General features: G+C 34.6%; 1 protein-coding gene across 2 annotated transcripts in view; it reads left to right on the top strand.

The window, feature by feature from the left end:
• The first annotated feature begins 1,221 nt into the window (after positions 1-1,221).
• LOC148950019 (uncharacterized) overlaps positions 1,222-21,370 on the top strand; it is a 239,706-nt gene continuing 219,557 nt past the window's right edge. Inside the window, exon 1 of one of the 2 annotated variants that reach the window (XM_089091412.1) lies at positions 1,222-1,240. Coding sequence is in view for 1 of the 2 variants with exons in the window: in XM_089091410.1 (XP_088947536.1) it covers positions 18,806-18,854 (49 nt within the window). In the remaining variant the exon portion in view is untranslated. Of the gene's footprint in view, positions 1,241-18,743; positions 18,855-21,370 lie in introns of those variants that run through there. The other variant, XM_089091410.1, reaches the window with a different exon arrangement.

Consider the following 21,370-nt stretch of genomic DNA (forward strand, 5'->3'; position numbering starts at 1 on the left):
TCCGCCAAGTTGTCCTCAGTGCTAAAAAAAAAAAAAAAAAAAAAAAAAAAAAAAAAAAAAAAAAAATTTCAAATATTTCTTGTTTCTTGTTGCAACCATTAATTTGTGTTTAGTCGAATCTGAATGAAATCTGATATAATCTTCTAAAGAATTTTACATTGGAAGTATTTGTCACTGGACAATTTCTTCCAAAATCCGTCTTTTTAAATTTCGGCTACTACGGGCTGCGGGTTCTTTATTAGTTTGCAGCTGCTGCTGTAGAGATAATTGCAACAATATTTGAATTTAGTTTGTTTTTTTTTGGAATTGGAACTCTGGGCTTTGTTAAAGAGTGGTTTTCAGATTGTTTTAGAAATTGGCAGTATTCATTTAACTTTCACGACAAAAATCAAATGCTTGTAGAATTGATGGTTAGCTGTTTTTTGTCAAATATATGGGATTTTCAATTTGGCATGGATATTTAAAAAAATGTTTTTTGAACGTAAATTTCTAGTTACGCCATCCATCTTTAACTTAGGCTAATTTATTGTTGATAACTTTCTCTAAAAGGAAATGAAGTCTTTTTTATATACAGTTCTATTTTGTACTACTCAATAAATAAGGAAATGTCTTCCAATATGTTCTAAGTAGAAAATTATAGTTCACGCTTGAAAACATCAAAATAAAAGCCAATATGATAGTCTAATGGACAATTTCTGACGAAGCCCAAACAGCTTGGAGGGAAAGCAGTCTTCCCTCTCTTTTCGACGAAATATCTATAAATGAACTACGTAAGCTAAGCAAGAGGAGGGACAAATAGTTGGTCAAAGGAGGAGGGGAATACTTTGGTAAGAGGAGGGGAATACTTCGGTATTCTAATGCAAGAGGAGGGGAGTACTTTGGTCAAAATTATTCAGTTTATAAGGCTACTTACAACCAAGGTTGACTGAATCTGCTGTAAAGTAGAACACTTAATAGTTAGTGCTATCTAAAGTTAGGATTTAAAAACCACAGAACCGTAAGAATGATAGCTGCCGTCTGTCTTGTGATGGGCTGACAGTTTAATAATTACAAACTCTGTTTTATACAGAATCCAAAGCTGCTCACTTATTTTACACTCAATCCAAGACAGAGTTTGGTCCAGACTCTGGTCAGAGTCTGGAACTCCACGTTAGTAATACTAAAGAACATTTACAGACTGATAACACTTTTGCAATGGGCTGTGGAAAACTCAAACGTTCATGGCGCTTTTTATTGTGACGTCAGTAAAGAATTTTTCCTGAACAAGACGCATTTCTTAAAAATTCCATGCAATTAGATTCACCAACCTTTAAAATATCCGTACAATGGCTCACTTGTGATGTCAGGAATTCTGCAGAGTCTAAAAATTAAATTCAAAACGTTTTTTTTTTTTCAATTGATTTAAGAAGTTAGTTTCTTTTTTTTTTTTTTTTTTTTTTTTATTTTGAATTTTGATTGATATTAAGACTTATTTTATGATTCCAGATATCGCCAGTTTAATTTTAACTGTATCTTCATTTCAGCGACAAGTAATATTTTTTGTTTGATATTGTCTCCATGTTCGCGTACTTAGGGATGGTGGTTAAAATTCTCATAGGTTTGAAGAGGGCATGATGAAGGGAATTTAAAAAATATACAGAGATAAAGTGAAATATTTATCGTCTATTTTTAGTTTCCTATTTTTAAGGCTTTTCCTCTTTTTTAGACTTCTTTAGAGCTGCACGAGTTTTTGGCATGTTGTTTTCAGCCTTATGATTTAATGTTTTCAGCCCTATTGCAATTAACTTAGTGTTTTAGGCATCCAATGAAGATTTCAGTGTTTCAAATTTTAGAATTTTGTTATTTCAAAATGCTTATTATAAACTAATAAAAGTGAATTTTTTATAATGCTTTAAAACACCGTAAGCTTCAGTAAGTCCTTATATAGATAGAAAATTTAGGTTATATATTTGTTTTGACAAACACAGTGGTACAAATAGGGTTGAACTCTGTTCAATGATACAGAGGAGTCAAACTCAGATACAGCAGCCCGCTACAGGGCCTGGAATTTGATTCTGGTGGTGAGATTACGCGAAAGTGCCCATACAACAATTCTAACAAGAAGGAGAAGCAGAAGAAGATATGACAAAAAGATTTCAAGCGAAATTCATTTTTATAAGTCAAAAGTTTACAAGCTAGATCTACTATCCCAAGTTTTTAAAGGCTTACATGAGTAAATTGTGTCGCACTTTCTAGGACTATAATAAGAGAAAGGTCAAGATGGCTATGACACGTTTTGTGAATGAAGGATAACAGACTGCCCATAATCATCCTTGTCGGGCAACCAGTTAGGATCAAATGAAAGGCAGTTGATCCTCAAATGGCCTGGGAGGAGGTTTTAAGGAAGAATTTAAAGGAAATCAGAACTCCCTGGGAGGGTGTAAAGAAGGAGACTTTGAATGGATTAGGATGGAAAAGGAGCATGCGTAGCTGTGTTGGCCTTATGTTTTGAAATCACAATTCAAAGGTTTATATCCACCAGTGGCACAATTTACTTTTACAGTAACTGGGTGATTTAGTTTATTAGTTGTATTGTTTATCTATATATAATCTATTGTTTATTTGTAGACTCCTTTGTTTCGTTGTGCTCTGTGGTTTTTCTTCAGTTTTTTCTTGTTGGTGTTTTCTTTGCTCCGTCATTATTTTTGTTAATTCGACAGCTAATCAACAAATTCATTCAGTCATTCTTAGGCGGCTTGGTGCTTCAGTAAGTTTTTAGTAATAGTAGTAGTACGGTTATATAGCCAGCATTATAATACTAGCTCCTTTGGAGGCTAAGTTTGTTGCTAGTTACCAGTTAAAGCTGAATGCACAACAAATAATTTATGATCATTAATGATAATTAAAGTCTAGAAACACTATGGGTATCATGAATGTGTGCAAGGGGGACCTTTGGGGCCGCCCGCCAACAACTCTAGTTTTATTCTGAAATTACTTGAAACTTCTTAATAAGATTATCAAACAAATTTTTCTTATTATAGATTTACCGCCACCCCATTCCTGAAGAAAGTCCCCTGTGTACGTGCCTGCTTGGTATATATTGTGTAATACCTATTGAACATACGAAGATAACCGTGTTGTTTGCTTAGCCTGATGTTCCTGTTCCAAAATTACAAGAAAAAAGAAGTGTAATAATTCGTTTACGGTAATTACTATATTAAGAACACCCCAGGGTAGACCAAGAGGCTTTGTCTCTCCTCCAATGTTTAAGCAATCAGGTTTAGATCGGCAGGTCTTACAATGATACTACCAGAAGTAGTTTTATGTGGCAGAGGGGGCACTAGCCCGGGTACAGAAATTTTAGGGGCGCAAAATTTCAAATAAATAATCTAACGGCTGTAACCATTGTGGAGTTTTAAAAATTTTGTGTTTACTAAAATAAAGTAGGCCTAAAGGGAAAGTTTATAAATGAAAATAATCAATAAATTATTAGTTAATTAATAAAATAAATATAAATTAAAAAATAAAAACGATTCAAAAACAATATTTGAATAATCAGATAAAATAACAAATATGATTAATGATAATTAAACTATTTAAATTATAAACTTAAAAATAATTAAAAATAAATGATTAATTAACTAATAAATTGAAATTACTTCTGTTAAAAATGAAAATTTCGTTAATGTTTCTTTTGAAAATTCTGAGGGAGATAGAGGGAGGGGATCTAATTACGATTTATCCCCAGGCTCAAGGGAAGCCAGAGCCATCACTGGATACTACTAAGTCCAATTTTAACCATTCATCATTATATGTCACTGTATATATAATTAGCAGTAGGATCTTTCCCTATCTTACCAATTAAAAAAACTCGGATCGAGGTACGAGTGTTCCAGAGAACATATAAACATAAGCAACATTAGATCTTTTCACGGATAGACAAGTCAGATTTCTCTTGAACGTGAAACTTGGCTTCAACGTTGGAACACTAAATTTTTAATATACTAATTTTAAATTAATTTATTCCAATACATATATGAACATCGGTAATTAGTAGTGGAATGTTATTATTAGATGTTTTTAGGAATTAAAAGTAGGCTTTGAAGTTTCAAAGGCTTTTGAGAAAGTTTCTGCCAAAATAGGTCTTACAGGGTAATTGGACCGCTAATGGCAGATCAAATGAGAGGAGCTGTTTGTTTGTACGTGCCGATATACACACACACATATATATATATATATATATATATATATATATATATATATATATATATATATATATATATATATATATATATATATATATATATATATATATATATATATATATATATATATATATATATATATATATATATATATATATATATATATATATATATATATATATATATATATATATATATATATATATATATATATATATATACTACGAAAACTTTACGAAAAAGAAAGTTTTTTTAAAGAAAAGTAAAGGCCATATTAAACTTAAGATTAGTAGAAATAGAAGCCTAGAATAACTCAAACTCAAAACGACCAGAAATTATTATTAAATAATTTAATATTAATACTGTTAGCCATTCGGTTGCCCTGTTAAATCAAACGTAAAATTTAGAGGCTGAAATCTTTGAAATATATAGCTAAAAATGTATTATTTCTCATAGTTCCCCTTTAGAAAAGTTTTAGAAGTTGTGCCGTAAAAGGTCTAAAATTATACAGACTCAGCAGTAAGATATGCATTTTATTTATTTTCTGGTAAACAAACTGGAAGAATATTCTATAATAGGAGCTTTTCTAGCGTAAAGCCCCGTAAAATTTTGGATCTTTCACTAAAATGTGGGATGTCCTTCAATTTTCTGAAAACTCCCTAAGAATTTTACGAAAAACACTTCTTAACAGACGTTTGGTATTTTCTTGGATAGGGCTATGTGGCAACTTTTACCACAGCAACCAATAATTAGAACACAAGTCATAAAATTGGTCTCATTCAGGAACCCTTATCGCTATCTAAATTCACAAAGTGCCAAGATTTTCAAACAGAGGTGTTTATTCTTTAAGGTTCAGGAAAGGTCTGTCCATTTCACACGAAAACATTGATTGAAAACAAAACTAGTCTTATCTCGGCTCTCCGCCAAAACAGGTAATTAGCCTTTTTCAAGTTTCACAGGAACTAGAGTCTGAGAAAATAAATATCACGACGTGAAAAAAAAAATAATTAACCATCCAGTGGTGGATCCAGAGGGGAGGGTGCCCCCCGTAACGTAGTCTCTAGTAGTGTAATTTTCCTAATTAACGCAAGTTTGCATTAATTAAACTTGCGCCTAACGTAAGTTTATCGCATCAACCTATTTTGCACCCCCCCCCCCTAAAACAATCCTGGATCCGCCCCCGAAACCATCACATCTATTCCACCAGTTATTAGAAGAAAAAAATTACTTTTTTCCACAAATTTCATCAGCCCCCCGCCCCCTTTTTTAGAAATCCGACGTAGGCCAATCACTTAAGTCCACTGTATAGAAATAATAGATTAAGTAATAATTTGTATATTAATTAATTGTGAGATGGGACAGTTGTAAACCACTTGGCCGGCTCATTAAGTTTTTTCTCCAATCACTTAAGTCCACTGTATAGAAATAATAGATTAAGTCATAATTTGTATATAAATTAAGTGTGAGATGGGACAGTTGTAAACCACTTGGCCGGCTCATTAAGTTTTTTCTTCTTTCGCGATTACGAATAATACAATTTCGAATCATTTCTAATTGATTGACGCATACACACTAACTCGCTAATGCATGAATAAGTGGGAGGAGCTTTGTGTTCGCACCGAGAATGAAGAGCCAGAAATCATCTGCGGTAAACTTACTACCTAATTATGTATACAGTGGTATTGACTGAGTGCCTGCATTTCAGACAGTAGGCTATACGAAAAATGTGGTTCAATACCAGTTTGTTGGGCTCTGAGCAAAAGGTTGTGATGGCTAGGGCACGTTCTGCGGACGAAGGATGACAGATTGCTAAAAATTTTCCTTTTCAGCCAACTGTCTAGGACTAAACGAAAGCAGGTCGTCCTCGGTTGGGGTGGGAGGATGTCGTAAGAAAAGATTTAAGGGAAACCGGAACTTGCCGAGAGGGTGTAAAGAGATAAATTAGGCTGGAGGAGGAGCGTGCGTAGTTGTGTTGGCCTCAGGCGGCTTGGTGCTGCGGTGAGTTGTTAGTATTAGTAGTATTAGTAGTTATCACTGGCAGAACAAACAAACAAGAGACCCAGAAAAAAAAAGAATTATATTCCTAAAATGCGCTAAAACAAAATTAATCATAATTTTTAAACCATCAATGATACGCTTTTAACCTTTGAGATATTTTAAATTTTTGTAACCAACAAATGAGGCTGATTTGATGATCGATTAAATTGCACCTTGTAATTCATAAATGTTTTGTTATATATTTTATTTGATATGGTTTATTTTAAAATCTATTGAAACTGATTTCAAATGTTTAAAACTGCCTCATTTGGCTTGTAGCTTTTTTGTGTATGCATTTTATTGTGTTCAGTGTGAACGTTGTGAACTGAGGGAGACATTTATAAATTTCAGATATACCAGTATTAACATTGGTGGTGTGTACCTCTGAACAAGCATACTTTTCTGCAAATTGGTTTGATTAACTCCTGGTTCTTCTCCTCTTTTTCTAAGCTAATAGGAACCTTTCTATCTTCTAAAAATTCATGAAAAAGTAATTGTTTTCAGTGTGAACGTTGTGAACTGAGGGAGACATTGATTCAAATTTCTTGTATCAAACAGTTTGTGGTAACGAACTGTAATTAAGGAGCGACCCGGCTCAATAGTAACCGAAACTCTAAAAAACGGAATTTTGAAACCAATAGATACATCAAAAGAATCATATTTTTTTGCTGATTTCAAATATATAAGTTTCATTAATTTTAATCATACCAATCAACAGTTACGAGCCTGAAAAAAATTGCCTTATTTTCGAAAAAGGGGGAAACACCCCCTAAATGTGATAAAATCTTAATGAAAATCAGACCATTGGATTCAGCGTAACAGAAAACCCTGCTGTAGATGTTTCAAGCTCTTATCTGCAAAATTGTGGAATTTTGTAATTTTTTTTCCAGAAGAAAGATCACGGATGCGTGTTTTTTTTTCAGGGGTGATCGTATCGGTCTAGTAGTCCTAGAATATCGCAAGAGGGATCATTCGAACGGAAATTAAAAGTTCTAGTGCCCTTTTTAAGTGACCAAAAAAATTGGAGGCCAACTTGGCCCCCTCCCACGCTTCCCGAAGTCACCCAATCAAAATTTTGAGATAACCATTTTGTTCAGCATAGTTAAAAATCTAATAAATATGTCTTTGAGGATGACTTAATCCTCCACAGTTCCCAGGGGAAAGGCTCCAAGTTATGAACTTTGACCATTGCTTACTTATAGTATTGGTTATTGGGAAGTATACAGACGTTTTCAGGAGGGATTTTTTCAGGTGGATGGTCAGAGGATGGGAAGGACCTTTCCATGGAGGATGTTTCCTTGGGGGAAGGGAGATTTCTATGGAGGGGGTGCCGGATTTCCCAGCATTATTTAAAAAAGGATTAGGAATTAAATAAAAAAAACAACAAGTTTTTCAACTTAAAGTAAAAAGAAACATTAAAACTTAAAACGAACAGAAATTATTACGTATATGAGGGGATTCTCCCCCTAGTCAATACCTCGCTCTTTAAGCTAAAGTTTTTTTCAGTACTTTCAAAAGAGCTATCTATTCTAATGAAACGGCCTTTGTGAATCAGGGATTTGTGGCTCAAACAATATTCGAACTTTAGCGTAAAGAGCGAGGTTCTGACTAAGGGGTGTACCCCCCCCCCCATATACATAATAATTTCTGTTCATTTTAAGTTTTTATGTTGCTCCTTACTTTCAGTTGAAAAAACTTATTTTTTTTTATTCAATCATGAACTGAGGAGCGGGGTTATTTCTATGTCTTATAAATTTCAAATATACCAGTATTAACATTGGTGGTGTGTACCTCTGAACAAGCATACTTTTCTGCGAATTGGTTTGATTAACTCGTGTTACTCTTCCTTTTTTTCTAAGCCAATAGGAGCCTTTTTATCTTCTAAAAATTCATGTCAAAGGAAAATCTTCCCTTTTTAGGGGGAGGGGCCAAAAGAGCATTTTCTTTTGAAAACGCATTTAATTATTTTCTTATTAGCTAGTTCTTAAAAAAAAGTCCAAAACGTTAATTTTACCAAAAATTGTGTATCGGGTAAATATTAATATATAGGATCACAAAGCACTTAATTAAATGCTTTTAAATTCATCAAAAAGTACTTCCATGTTTATTCCAAAATTAAATAAAAAAACATAAGTTTTTTAACTGAAAATAAGGAGAAACATTCAAACTCAAAACGAACAGAAATTATTCTATATATAAAGGGTTTCCCCTTCCTCAATACCTTGCTCTTTGGTCACTCATTACTTATTGTTCGATACCACGGACTGTTTGATAAAACGCACTGGAAGTTTTTTTAACGTTTCCAGTCATTATATTCGTTTCTGTATATGCACCATCTTTACAATCTAAAGATAGTCGCATGTTATAGCCTTTTGGAAAAACCTCCTGCTCTTAAAGCATTCACGTTCCTGTGCTTTGCCATTTGACCAACATTATCCCTCCCCCCTGACTTAAAAAAATACCTTATTCTGAAAATTCATGGAAAAAACAGCTCTTTCGATATTTTCATAGAAAACAAAAAAAACGCCCTCCCCACTAGATTTTAAAAACATTTTCTACCTCCCTCTACAATTTTATCAATTGGCGCCCCTTCGATTGGATATGGAGGTAATGCATAAACAGAGATTTGTCTTTATTTTCTTCTATAGACGATTGGCTTCTCTTTTCAACTCATAATATAATGACAATATATATAATAATATGTTAAGTGAAGATCCCGTTGCTACGCTACATCAATGGAGACTATACCATGTCAATTATATTATTCATTGATTTTCTGGAGCACCGACTTTAGCATTCAATAGTCCCATTTTAAATTACTTTAAATTTCTAGGGTGCCAAAATTAGCGATCTGACCCTTTGACTTTATATCCAAAGAGGCTTGAAACGGTCCCTTATTGGAGGGAAATTAATCATATTTCACCCTGTGGATGCCCTTGCAGCCCTATTGGCATCAGGTTAAGATTATGAGACAGTCATTTTATTCAAAACTTCTAGAGGTAAAAAAATTGCTTCAAAAGCAAAAATCTCAGCGGAGCCAGTGGAGTACCCAGGGAGGTGGAGGAGGGCTCGGGGTCGAAGCCCACTCAAAGGTATTAGGTTGAAAAAGAAAATCCTAAATAAGAAAGAAAATTTGTTATTTTCATAAATTTTTCGTCCAGGTAACATAGGAAAATCACCAATTTTCTCTTTTAGCCTGCATATCTAAGTAATTGCTACAATTTTCCAGATTTTTCGTCTTTCTTTTTTTTCTCTTGGGAGATTGTTGTAAAATCAGTGAGCCCCTCGTCTTGAGAGAACATAATTAAAGCATAAAAAAAAATCCCTTATGGCATTAACAATTATTTATTTATTTATAGGCAGCATGAAGATCAAACTCTTTTTTAGAAGGGTTCGACAAAAAAAAAAAAAAAAAAAAAAAAAAAAAAAAAAAAAACACTGAGATTCCCACCTTCAAAGCCAATTGATTTTAAGCCATATCCATATTGTTTGTTTTAACATCGATTAAATACATCATTTTCTTCTCTAGCTTGTTTCAGCCAAATTTTGCATGTTTTTATTATCTGTTACTTTTAAAATCCTATACGTTAGACTATACTAACGCTTCAATATGGCTGACGCCCCCATTCCCCTCTCAAAACGTTTAATTTAAAAAAAAAGTATAAAAAAATTGCTGAAAGTCTAGTATTTTTATACATCTGGTCGTCTATTTTAAACTTCTCAGAAAAATGAATGCTGAAAAAATCACCAGTTTGCAGTTTTAAAAGCAACATGACAATTGTTTGTTATGCGGATGTTGTCCTTGATCTTAGCAAGACGATACAGCGTATCGAGAAAAACTTCAGCATGCTCGAGAGTGAATATTGTAAACTGAATTTGGAATTTAACTCTGAAAAATCTATGGTTCTTCATATTTAATTGGAATAATTAGGGTCCCACTACGTCTGCCCAGCTGGTAGGTCCTTTAGTAAAGCAAGGTGAACAACTTGTTTATTATGGTCTTCCTATTGAGCCATTCCTAAGGCGAACCCGTTTGTTCCTGAAGTCCCACCTCGAAAAATGTGTGGTGTGTCTTATGCCTCAGTTGTCCGAAATTAAAAACGTTTCTACTAAATAATACTTACTAAACTGTATAATTCAACAGAACTGCCACATTTCCTATACACAGCATTGTTTTGGAAGATTTTCACACAAACAGATAAATGTAAACTCTGTTCAGTATATTTCAAATTTGCCAAATATTTTCTTCATTTACCCCCTTAATATCTCTGGTGTAAACACTGAAACGTCGTATCAAAGAAATGGTCTTTCTAGAAAATAGAGTTTCCAAATCCAAAGTTTTTAATGTAGGTCTAGTATTTTTCAGTCCTAAGAGTAGAGAGTGACTATGTTTTAAAATGTTACCCTATTAGCTGTAATAGTCTTAAGTTTTGCTGAAGAATTTGTGATAATATTTTTAATTTCTAATTCAATTAAAAATTAATTTAGTTTTGATGATTTCCTACCAACTATTTTAATTGACAGTGTTCCCTGTTGGTCTCTAAGGGTTCTATTCAAACAAATAAAACAGAATAAAAACGAGGGAAACATTTAGCCAGTGAACGAGCAAGCCGTTGGCTAAAAACTTTCCTTTCTTATTGCACTTTTTGCTTTTTTTTTTAATATCAAGTCAAGTTACTGTATTTTCGGAGCTTATTTATTCAAAAGTCTTGTGAGAAGGAACAAGGGAAACGCTGATGTTAAAATGGCAAATCCAACAAAATTAAGAAAAAAACTGAAGCATGTTCTAAGAATAGTTTTAAATTTATAAAAACTATTTTATTCAGTTGGCGATGGAATAGATAAATCCTTATTTATTCTGATTTCTAAAACAAGTGTGTGTCGCATAGTTTTACTTTATCTGCATGAACAGCATCCTGAAAAGTAAAATTTACGGAAGAAAAACGTGTTGACGTTAATTCTTTTAAGTTTCACGACGCATTAAGATGCTTAACTTTCAAGGGCTACGTTGTATGACATTAAGTTCATGTTTCATGATTTCTTAGTTTTCTGTACTTTTATTAGAACTATCTTAAGCTAATAAAACTCAAATTCAATAGGCTTTATGTTACTAGTCATTACTTCAACGTTCCACCTGTTCCACTTTTCTCGTTACCCAAGTGAAGATAAACTGAACCACATTGTAAAGCCTCCCAGAAACCTCATAAAAGCTGCACTAAAGCTCCAGTTAAGGTGGTTAATTTTAGTTTTATAAAAGCTCTTCTCCTCTTGTAAATATTCAAGGTTTACAAGTTCAACTGTAACCAGAGGGACGGAGGTTACCCGGTCCTACCCTTAAAAAAAGGTCCGACTCGAACAAAATACATGCAGTGCATTTAAAATATATGTAATACGTGTCCACGGGAATATTCTCAAAACCCCTATGCCTTCCCAAGGCCAAAAAATAATTTGCACTTTACTGAAAAAATATAAATGTTTTTATTTTTATAACTTTAATAAATCAAATAATATTAACATTTTGATAACTAAATATCGGTATATGTATATTAAACTAACAATTCACATTCATTTATATTTTTTAAAGTAAAGTGGACATAACTTACAACCCTTGCCCCGATGGCTCTGATGGGGTTATCATCCTCAAAGACCTAATTTATAAGACTCTTAACTACGTTGAACAAAATGGCTATCTAAAATTGTTCGGGGAAAAGGTTGGAGTAAAAGCCCTGAAGACTGTGGGGCGAGTGTCATCCTCAAAGACATAATTTACGGACTTTTCAACTATTTTGAACAAAATGGCTATCTCAAAATTTTGATTGGATGTGTTTGGATAAATAGTGGGCGTGGAAGGGATGTTAGTTGCCTTCAAATCACTTTTTACTATTAAAAAGGGCACTAGCCATTTCAATTTCCAATCAAATGAGCCATTTTTGAAGTTTCTACTACAACACTTTCTATAAAAACTTTATACATCCCCAGGGCATAACTTACAAACCTTGCCCTGAGGGCTTTGGAGTGGGGGTGTCATCCTCGAAGACCTAATTTCCAGAACTTTTAACTACGTTGATCAAAATGGCTATCACAAAATTTTGATTGAATGTGTTTGGGGAAAAGGTGGGCTTGAGAGGGGTTAGTTTCCCTCCAATCACTTTCGACTATAAAAAGGGCACTATCCCTTTGAATTTCCAATCGAATGATTTTTTAAGTTTTTTTTTAAGTTTCTACGACAAACGCTTTCTATAAAAAACTTACATACCCCCAGGGAATAACTTACAACCCTTGCCGTGAGGGCTGTGGAGGAGTGTCCTACTCAAAAAACATAATTTCTATCGGGAAATCAACTACGCTGAACAAAATGGCTGTCTCAAAATTTTGATTAAATGTGTTTAGGGAAAAGGTGGGCGTGAGGGGAGGGGGGTTAGTAGCCCTCCAATCTCTTAGACTATAAAAAGGGCACTATTCCTTTGAATTTACAATCGAATGAGCCTTTTTGAAGTTTCTACGACAACGCTTTCTATAAAAACCGTATATGCTCCCATGGCATAACTTACAACCCTTGCCCTGAGGGCTGTGGAGGATTTTCCTCCTCAAAAAACATAATTTCTATCTGGAAATCAACTACGCTGAACAAAATGGTTTTCTCAAAATTTTGATTGGATGTGTTTTGGGAAATGGTGAGCGTGGACGGGGTGTTAGTTGCCTTTCAATCACTTTCGACCATTAAAAAGGGCACAAACCACTTCAAATTCCAATCGAATGAGCCCTTTTTCAAATGAGATGTTACCCGTGAGAGCAAATGAAACGGAGCCCTTATCTTTTCTAAGTACGAATCAAGTAGCATCTGGTAAGTAAATATATCAATACGACTCCAGTTCTGTTTAGTGAACCACTTGGGTCTAGAGCGAGCATATGACTCAAAAGAACTGAGTGGTAAATGCAAGATGCGAATGGTCACTTAAAAGAAAGTCATCAGAAACATTAAATATCTGCCACTGGAGATCCCTCATATCAGTAAACACGAAATCGAGATCAGAAGTGCTACCACTAGTTTGTACAAAGGTAAACGATCTATTTTTCTGTAGACAATAGAAATTTTTCAGCAATGTAGCATTTAACATTTGTGAGCGACCAATGGTATTATCATTAATGTCCGTATTAAAATCACCCATAATAACACAAGATTTACGGGTAAGAGCAATTCTTTCAAGTAGTTTCGACAATGATGAGCAGGCAGACGCAAACTTCTGGCTCGATCGGTCTTTTCCATAATTTTTAGGCATATAAACACAAACAGCAACAAAACCATTAAATTCTACCGCAAGACGCACATCATTTGACTCAAACAGATTACAATTATACTTTTTTCTAACAGCTATCATTAAGCCCCCCGAGGGTCGACCCCCAGTACTTTTGGCTGGGTAGATAAAAAACTGATGATCAGAAGAAGTAATCACGTGCTATTATCTTCATTAAGCAGACGCTCATTAACACAAATTATATCGAAAGCACCATACACTATTTGAAGTATGTCTAATTTTTCTCTAGAACCTTTTGTGCTTTGACAGAACACACGTACTTCGCCATTTATCAAGCCGGTTTACGATTCAAGTTATTCGGTGCAGCTTGGTCTGGAGTTGTACCACGAGCTGCAATTTTCAGGTTCGGGCACCGAAAGCTGTTACTTGCATGGTTGGATCCGCAGTTGGCACATTTGAGCACATCTGAGGTGCACTCGGAGTAGCTATGATCACCGGCACACTTGCTACATTTAGTGTCCTTCTGACACTGGTTTGCACGATGGCCAAAACCTTGATATTTATGGCACTGCAGCGGCTTTGTAAGGGGCTTTGACACAGAAAACATGGTGTATTCCACTTTGATTCCAAACTTGAGAGCCTGATCGAAGTCAATCTTAGTAACGAACGTGAGCTGGATAACTGAGGAATTTCCAAAGCGCTTGGCTTGGGAAACACCGCTAATTAGGTTGCGAATAGTTGAAACGTAGTAATCTTTGTCAACATAAATGATCCCGAGGTATTCTGAGCGCAGTACCTTGCTACTTATATTTTGCTCGCCTTGGGCCCCCGAGGCGACAACACTTGCGGATGTTTCGTCTTTCATATGCACAAACAGCCTGTCTCTTTGTTGTTCAATTCTGTCTATTTTATCAGCGGGTCCAATTTTCCTCAAGAACTCCTTTTGCTTGGTGGAATTAGCACTCAAGCAGATTCAACAAAACAACTGAGATAGTCCTTTCTGATCGGGCCAGAGATGGCCATATTGGTAGCTGGTTCTCTGAGCTAGGTACTGAAGAGGTTTCGTGCTTCTCTACAAGAGAACTTAGCATCACTTTACAATCATTCAATAGTGAGGCAACAATCGTACTCACATCCTCAGGAATGATGGGAACTTCAGCTGGGTCAAGAATGGCAAAACGAGGGGTCAGAACTTCATTTGCGAACCTTTTTGACATAACCTCACAAATATCGCCATAAAAGGCAGAAGCCGGGTGAGAGCCCCACGACTCTGATTAATGTCTTTGTCGAGCACTGTTTTGCATATATTAATAGCATCTTTCAGAGCTTCCTTTGAGAAAACTTCGATTGCCTGATAACAACATCCTTATTAGTTTTCCTTTCCACATGCCTCTGTATAAAGTTCAACACCGGACTTAAAACCACGGTATTTTCCGTCATTATTGATCCAGCTAACACCCCAAAAGACAAGGGAAGTGTAAGCCCCCGTTACCTTATCCCCGCAGTTTAAGGGAGACTCTCCTGGCAGGTACAACGGCACTTGCCATGGGTTTACTGCCCCTCTTCTGCTTGTCAATTAGGGTTATTAAAATTGAAATCAGTACAAATCTATTTTTGTAAAGTGTTGATAAATGTCTATAAACTAGGTCAGTAAATTACAACATTTTAAATCCGTATAAAAATTTTATGAAAGAATGATCGCACAATTAACTCCGGTAACTGAAATAATTTAGGATCCTACCGAGTTTCAAGTTGATAAAATCCAAAAAAGGTGTTATCACATTCAAGACTAAATGAAGACTGAGATCTTTTCCTATCCAACGTTGTCACCCCTTGTAAAATTTTACTAGATCTTATAAAAATCACATCCACCTTGTAAATATAGTAAAATGGGGGTCATATCTAGTAAAATCGAACAAATCTAGTAAATATTTGCAAAAATCTAGTAAGTTTTTTGTTCTCTCATCTGAAAGCATTTTGTTGGGAAAACGTACCTGAGGCGGTTGACTGTTGTCTCACTCTTCCTATGAGATTTATTCTGTGGTCCCAAAACACGACAAACTGCTCAAGTCCTTTGGCGTGAAATTCAATACTTTTGAAATCTGTTTTTTGAATTAAGATCTGGGCTTATTAGATCTGAATTTTTCATTTTATAATTACGGTAGTTAGGCGAGTAGTGAGAAATAACAATTTTATATTAATGATAACAACTTTTCTCTCAGAACTCGCAAGTTTCTCTTAACAGTAACAAATTTTTCTAATAGCACCAACTTTTCCGTCAAAGATAACAAACTTCTTATAAAAGTAACAATTTTTGTCAATGATAACAACTTTTCTGTTGCATGTAGAAGGTTTTCTGTCAAAGATACAAAAATTGTCATAGAACAAACTTTCTACAAACTTTCGAAGTAACAAACTTTCTGTCAAGCATACACAATTTTCCTTAGAAGTAACAATTTTTTCGTTTATGATAACACGTTCTTTGTCAGAAGTAGCAAGTTTTCCTTAACACTAACAAATTTTCTCATCAAAGTAACCGCTTTTTCCTTAATACTAACAAACTTTTACTTAACACGCTCAAATTTCTCTTAGAATTAACAGGCATTTTCTTAACAGTAACAATTTTTTTCTAATAGCACCAACCTTTCCGTTAATGATAACAAATTTCTCTTAAAAGTAACAATTTTTCGTCAATGATAACAAGTTATCTTTCAGAAGTAACAAGTTTTCAGTCAAAGATACCAAATTTTTTTAGAAGTAATTTTTTTTTCGTTATGATAACAAGTTTTCTGCCAGAAGTAGCAAGCTTTCCTTAACACTAACAAATTTTTTTTTTTAATATCAACTTTTTCTTAATACTAACAAACTTTTACCTAACACTATCAAATTTCTCTTAGAAGTTACATTTTTTCGCCGATGATAACGCGTTTTCTGCTTGAATCGTTTCTAATCAAAACCGGAAAATCCGGCTCTCTCCGTGGGAAATTCCGGTACTCGTGTATTATACGCCACTCACTCTATGTGTAAAACTAGAGGTAAAACCGGTTTCATCATTACTTAAAAAAAATTGGGCTACATATTTACATATTAAAGGGATGGGTAAAGTAAGACGGGCCTGCAAGCAAAATTTGTTAGGTACAATTCTTCTGTATATTACGAAGTAAGATTTGTTTTCTGACTTTAAACTGTCCACATACCTTACCCCCCCTTATAAGCAAATATATAGCCCAGATTATATATTTCTCATCTATTTTGTCACTTGTCCTTGTCTTGTTTCTTTCTAAACTGAAAGGAACTAACGAAGAAACCAGTTTGTTCTTGAGTTTTGCAAAGCATAAACTGGAGTGAGTGGCGCAAAATACACAAGTACCAAAATTACTTCCCCCTACGGAAAATGAAAAAAAACTCAAATAAAATGCTCAAATTTGGAAAGCCTTATTTTCTAGGGGGGGGGTATTTTCCGTGGGGGTGGAGCTAATTTCCGTGGGGGTAAACGCCGGCCACCGTTATTGTAATCCCTGGAAGCATGTTCATGGGATCTTTCGACTATTTTGGAAAAGTTAAAATTCAGAAATTTTGATCTCCAACGCCAAAAGAGGGGCCAGTGGGGGCAAGAAAATTCCCAGAAGGGAGGTTCATAAATTTTTACCCTTAAAAGTACTAGATCATTCCAGGCTGGAAGAAACTGTTTGGACCTAATGAATAACTGGGAACACATTTCCTACATATTTGAAGACAAGTAACCCGAATGGTCAAAAGAAATCATATTAAGATGTCGCACAAGCAGAGAAAAATTCGCACTAGCTACTTTTTAGTTTTGTTTTCATTTTGATGACAAAAAGTATTTACTAGATTTCTCACTCCAATACGTGTGTCGCGGCGAAAGCCACGACACGCGCACTTTTTTTGACAACATCTAATAAAACGGAAGCCAATCTAGTAATTTTTTTTGTCCAAAACTAGTAAATCCCAAATGCTCCGAGTGGCAACGCTGTCCCTATCTCACCCATTATAAAAACCCGGACCGAGGTGCGAGTGCTCCAGAGAACGTATAAACATAAGCGACATTAGATCTTTTCACGGGTAGACAAGTCAGATTTCTCTTGAACGCGAAACTTGGCTTCAACGTTGGAACACTCAATTTTGAAGAAACTAACTTTAAATTAATTTATTCCAATACATATATGAAAATCGGTAATTACTAGTGCAATGTTATTATTAGATGTTTTTAGGAATTAAAAGTAGGTTTCGAAGTCTCAAGTTGGTTTCAAGGGCATTTTGACAAAATTTCTGCCAGAATACGTTTTCCAGGATAATTGGACCGCTGATGGCAGATCAAATGAGAGGAGCTGTTTGTACGCGCTAATGCAAGAATAAGTGGGAGGAGCTGTTTGTTCGCACCGAGAATGAAGAGCCAGAATATATCTGCGGTAAACTTACTGCTATATCTTTATACTGTGGACAAAGCCAACCGTTGCAATCGGGGAGGCGTGGCGTCTTTTAGGTAATTAAGACGAGCCACATATTTACAAGTCTAATGCGTTCCCTTGGCGAACGGCAATATTAGTAAAGATAGGCAGTGAATTCACTCATGGGAAACAGCAGTTAACACCAAAACAGTTTTCTGGTGTCAAGTTTCCAGGTACGAGTTTTCTTTGAGGACAATTTTTCCAAGGACAATTTTCACGGTTTGTTTCATCATTGAACAAAAATATTCCTTATTTTTTTTTAACTGCAAAAAGCTTCAACAGTAAATCTGATTTTCTTGATCCCTGGGGTTGGACCCAAAATCTTAGCTGTGTTTTTTTGCCCTAGATATTCTTCGATTCAATTTAGCATTCCCGCATTTTTTACTTTCCAACTATTTCAATTTTATTGTAAAAGTTTCGATTATGAGTTACGATTTGCTTGGGCAAAGGGGGTGTGGGCCAAACTCCTTCTCTTGGCTGCATCCCTTCGGCACGGGCATTTGTGAACTAACTTTACTATTCATGTGTTCTCTTAAGTCTTAAATATTTCACTTCTTATCAGTAAGTCTTCGACAAATCATGGTCCCTACAAATTCAATTTTTTTTTTTATGTTCCAGCCTAAAAAGTTCCAATAACTTGATATACCATCTTAATTACGTTGTGAAGTCAGACCTAGTAGCTCAACTGACATCAAAAGTGAATAAAGTTTGTTTCCTGATAAGGAATTCTGCGCAAGTTCATCTTCTTCCTTATCCCCCTTGTTAATAATTTTGGATCTCAGTCAAGTTCGAAACTCATGAGTGGAAGACAGGGAGAAGGGAAGGATATTCGGTCAGAATGTGCAAATATTAACTTGTAATGGAGTACACTTCATGGATATTAATTTCACTTCTGGTAGCAAAGCAAGGTACTTTGATATTATTTCATGCAACACTGCGGTAATTGTTTGGATTTAATCGCAGGGAATTTCAAATGCCCAGGTGGGAGCTAATGTTGTTGCGGCTTTCGGACCGTAGGCTGTTGGTTTCGTAATATTTTAGGTTTCTGGCCTGGTATTAGCCTTTGCTAGTAAGACTTTGAGAGAAGTAGCACCTCTAATTGAGTAGAACATTAGGAACATAAGGAACACGGAACCCTGAATTTGATTTGCCCGACTTCCGCTGTAAAGCGACACAGCTAGGAGAGTGGTGGACTTAGTTTCGTTCCTTTTTTGACCAAGGAATCCGAAATCATGGAGAGAAACTGGTAAAATAGTCAAATAGAATAGGGAATGATTTCAGTTTATAAAAAAAAAAGAGTCTAAGAGGGGGCACTCCCCCCTGGTTTAGTCTAAATTACGCATAAGAAGATCTTTTGGAAACAAAAATTAAAAATGCGTGAATGCTTTGATTTTTGGACCTCCTTGTGCGCATTTCTGTAGGAAATACATCAGAGTCCGTGGGATCTAAAACTAATGGTATTGTGTTTCAGAGTTTTTTTATTTTTTATTTAATATTTAATATCCTCAGGTGCTCGAAAACTTCACCTGGAAGTGGTATTGTTTAACTGTTAGGAGACTCTTTTCAAAAAAAAAGAAACAGGTTTGAAGATAATGTAATCCTATACCTTTATTTTATTTATTGTTCTTCTTCTTTTCGTACTTCGTTTGTCCCCTAGACGGATATTTATTTTTTTTTTTCAATGCTGCAAATTCAGTGTTTTGTAACAGCAACAGGGTTTATTCATACTATGGGTTATAACAATATTCAGATATATTTGTTTCCTTTTAAACTTCATAAATAGAGTTTCTATCAGCAATAAAAACGGAAGAATTTAGATTTAGTAAAATATCAGGGGCAGATTCTGCAAATTTACCATTTGCTGAAACTTGAATCAGTTGACATATCCTATTTGTGAGTGAGTGTGAGTGAGTGTATCCTATTTGTGGTGTGAGTTTTATTACAATATTTTTTTTTTTTACTTCTAATCAGTTCAGTCTAATACTATGCCTTGAGCTGGTATATACACTGTAATTTATCTCCAGAGGACGACAAAATTAATAAAAACACCCTCAAAATACCCACATCACAAAAGAAAAATTAGTAAAATCTTGACGAAGTCCTGAAAATCTTGACATCTTGATGAATAGGTCCTGTAGTCTCCCGGTAGGCCATTGACCCTCGGTTGAATCTTAGTGCAGCACTTACTATATGCTTATCCAGTCGCTCTCTTGCTCAGTATTTACCAAGTTTGATTCAAATCTGGCATGTATGTCTGGCAAATATGTATGTATGGCAAATATGTCTGGCATGTTTCAACTCCTTGGTCAAACTAGTCTGATCCCAGAGGATTGAATGGAGGTGGATCACTGCCTTCTTCCTGGAAAGAGGATTAATAGAACTAAGCATTGCTTTTTAATTCAATGGTTTATTATGCTCTTGGGGGGTAGTTCCTTATAATCAGCCTTCGAGAGAGACCAAGTTGACAGAATAAACAAATTTTAAAAAATGAATATTCTAAAAAAATTTAATTTTGAGGTTTTCAAGAACTTAAAGTTAGAATGGCTTAGCTCATTTACATGGATCGACTTAACTGAATTCTTAATTGAATAACAATCGTTTGAAGGGATCCCTGTATATGAAAAGTTTTAAAGGATCTCATATCCCTATATGTTTTGAAAATGCCTTACAATGGTTGCATCCACAACTATGTTGTTATTTTTGCAGTAGTTTTAATGACTCCTAAGAGTTCTGTCAATGATGAGCTTCTTTAAGGGCTAAGGGCTTCTTTAATGAAGAAAATTTTTTATTTCAATTTTTTCTTTTATAGAAATAAATTTTCAAATAAAAGATCTTTGTATCAGGAAAAAATAAACAAAATACGGTTGAAAAACTCTAACGAAAAAATTAAAACTACGATAAAAACAGATATATGGAGTATTTCAAACTCGCATCTGTAGCTTTTTCCGAGAAAAAAATAAGAAAAAACGAAATGAAAATAAAGACTACTTTTTAAGTAACTGGGAAAAGATAGAAAAATAATAATTAAAGGTGTAAAAATAATAATTAATTAAGGTGTACTAAAATTAAACTACTTTTGCTGAAATAAACCTATTTTAATTTTTGAACAGCTTTTGATATTCGCCCCTAAAATAACTCTTATAAAAGATCTCTTGAGGGGTGGAGCAGGCCTGAAATGCCATACTGAATTTTCAGATCATAACTTTCAAATTTTTTAAGCTGCAAGGACTCTTCTGGAAAAAATTTCTTCTTGAGGCGTTTATTCCCTACCGCTTTTGAATAGGGGAGGATGTAAATTTAATGTCTAACTTCTTATACAAAACAATATTGTAACAATACGGAATTGTCTCCCTCTCATCATCTACGTGGAGCAAATAACCGTTTTCCTTTATTTTGTGTATTTTAGTTATTTATTGTAATTAGT

This window comes from Artemia sp. Qi Xiang Cuo, chromosome 7, assembly GCF_049724085.1.
Source record: "Artemia sp. Qi Xiang Cuo chromosome 7, ASM4972408v1, whole genome shotgun sequence".
Classification (NCBI taxonomy): domain Eukaryota; kingdom Metazoa; phylum Arthropoda; class Branchiopoda; order Anostraca; family Artemiidae; genus Artemia; species Artemia sp. Qi Xiang Cuo.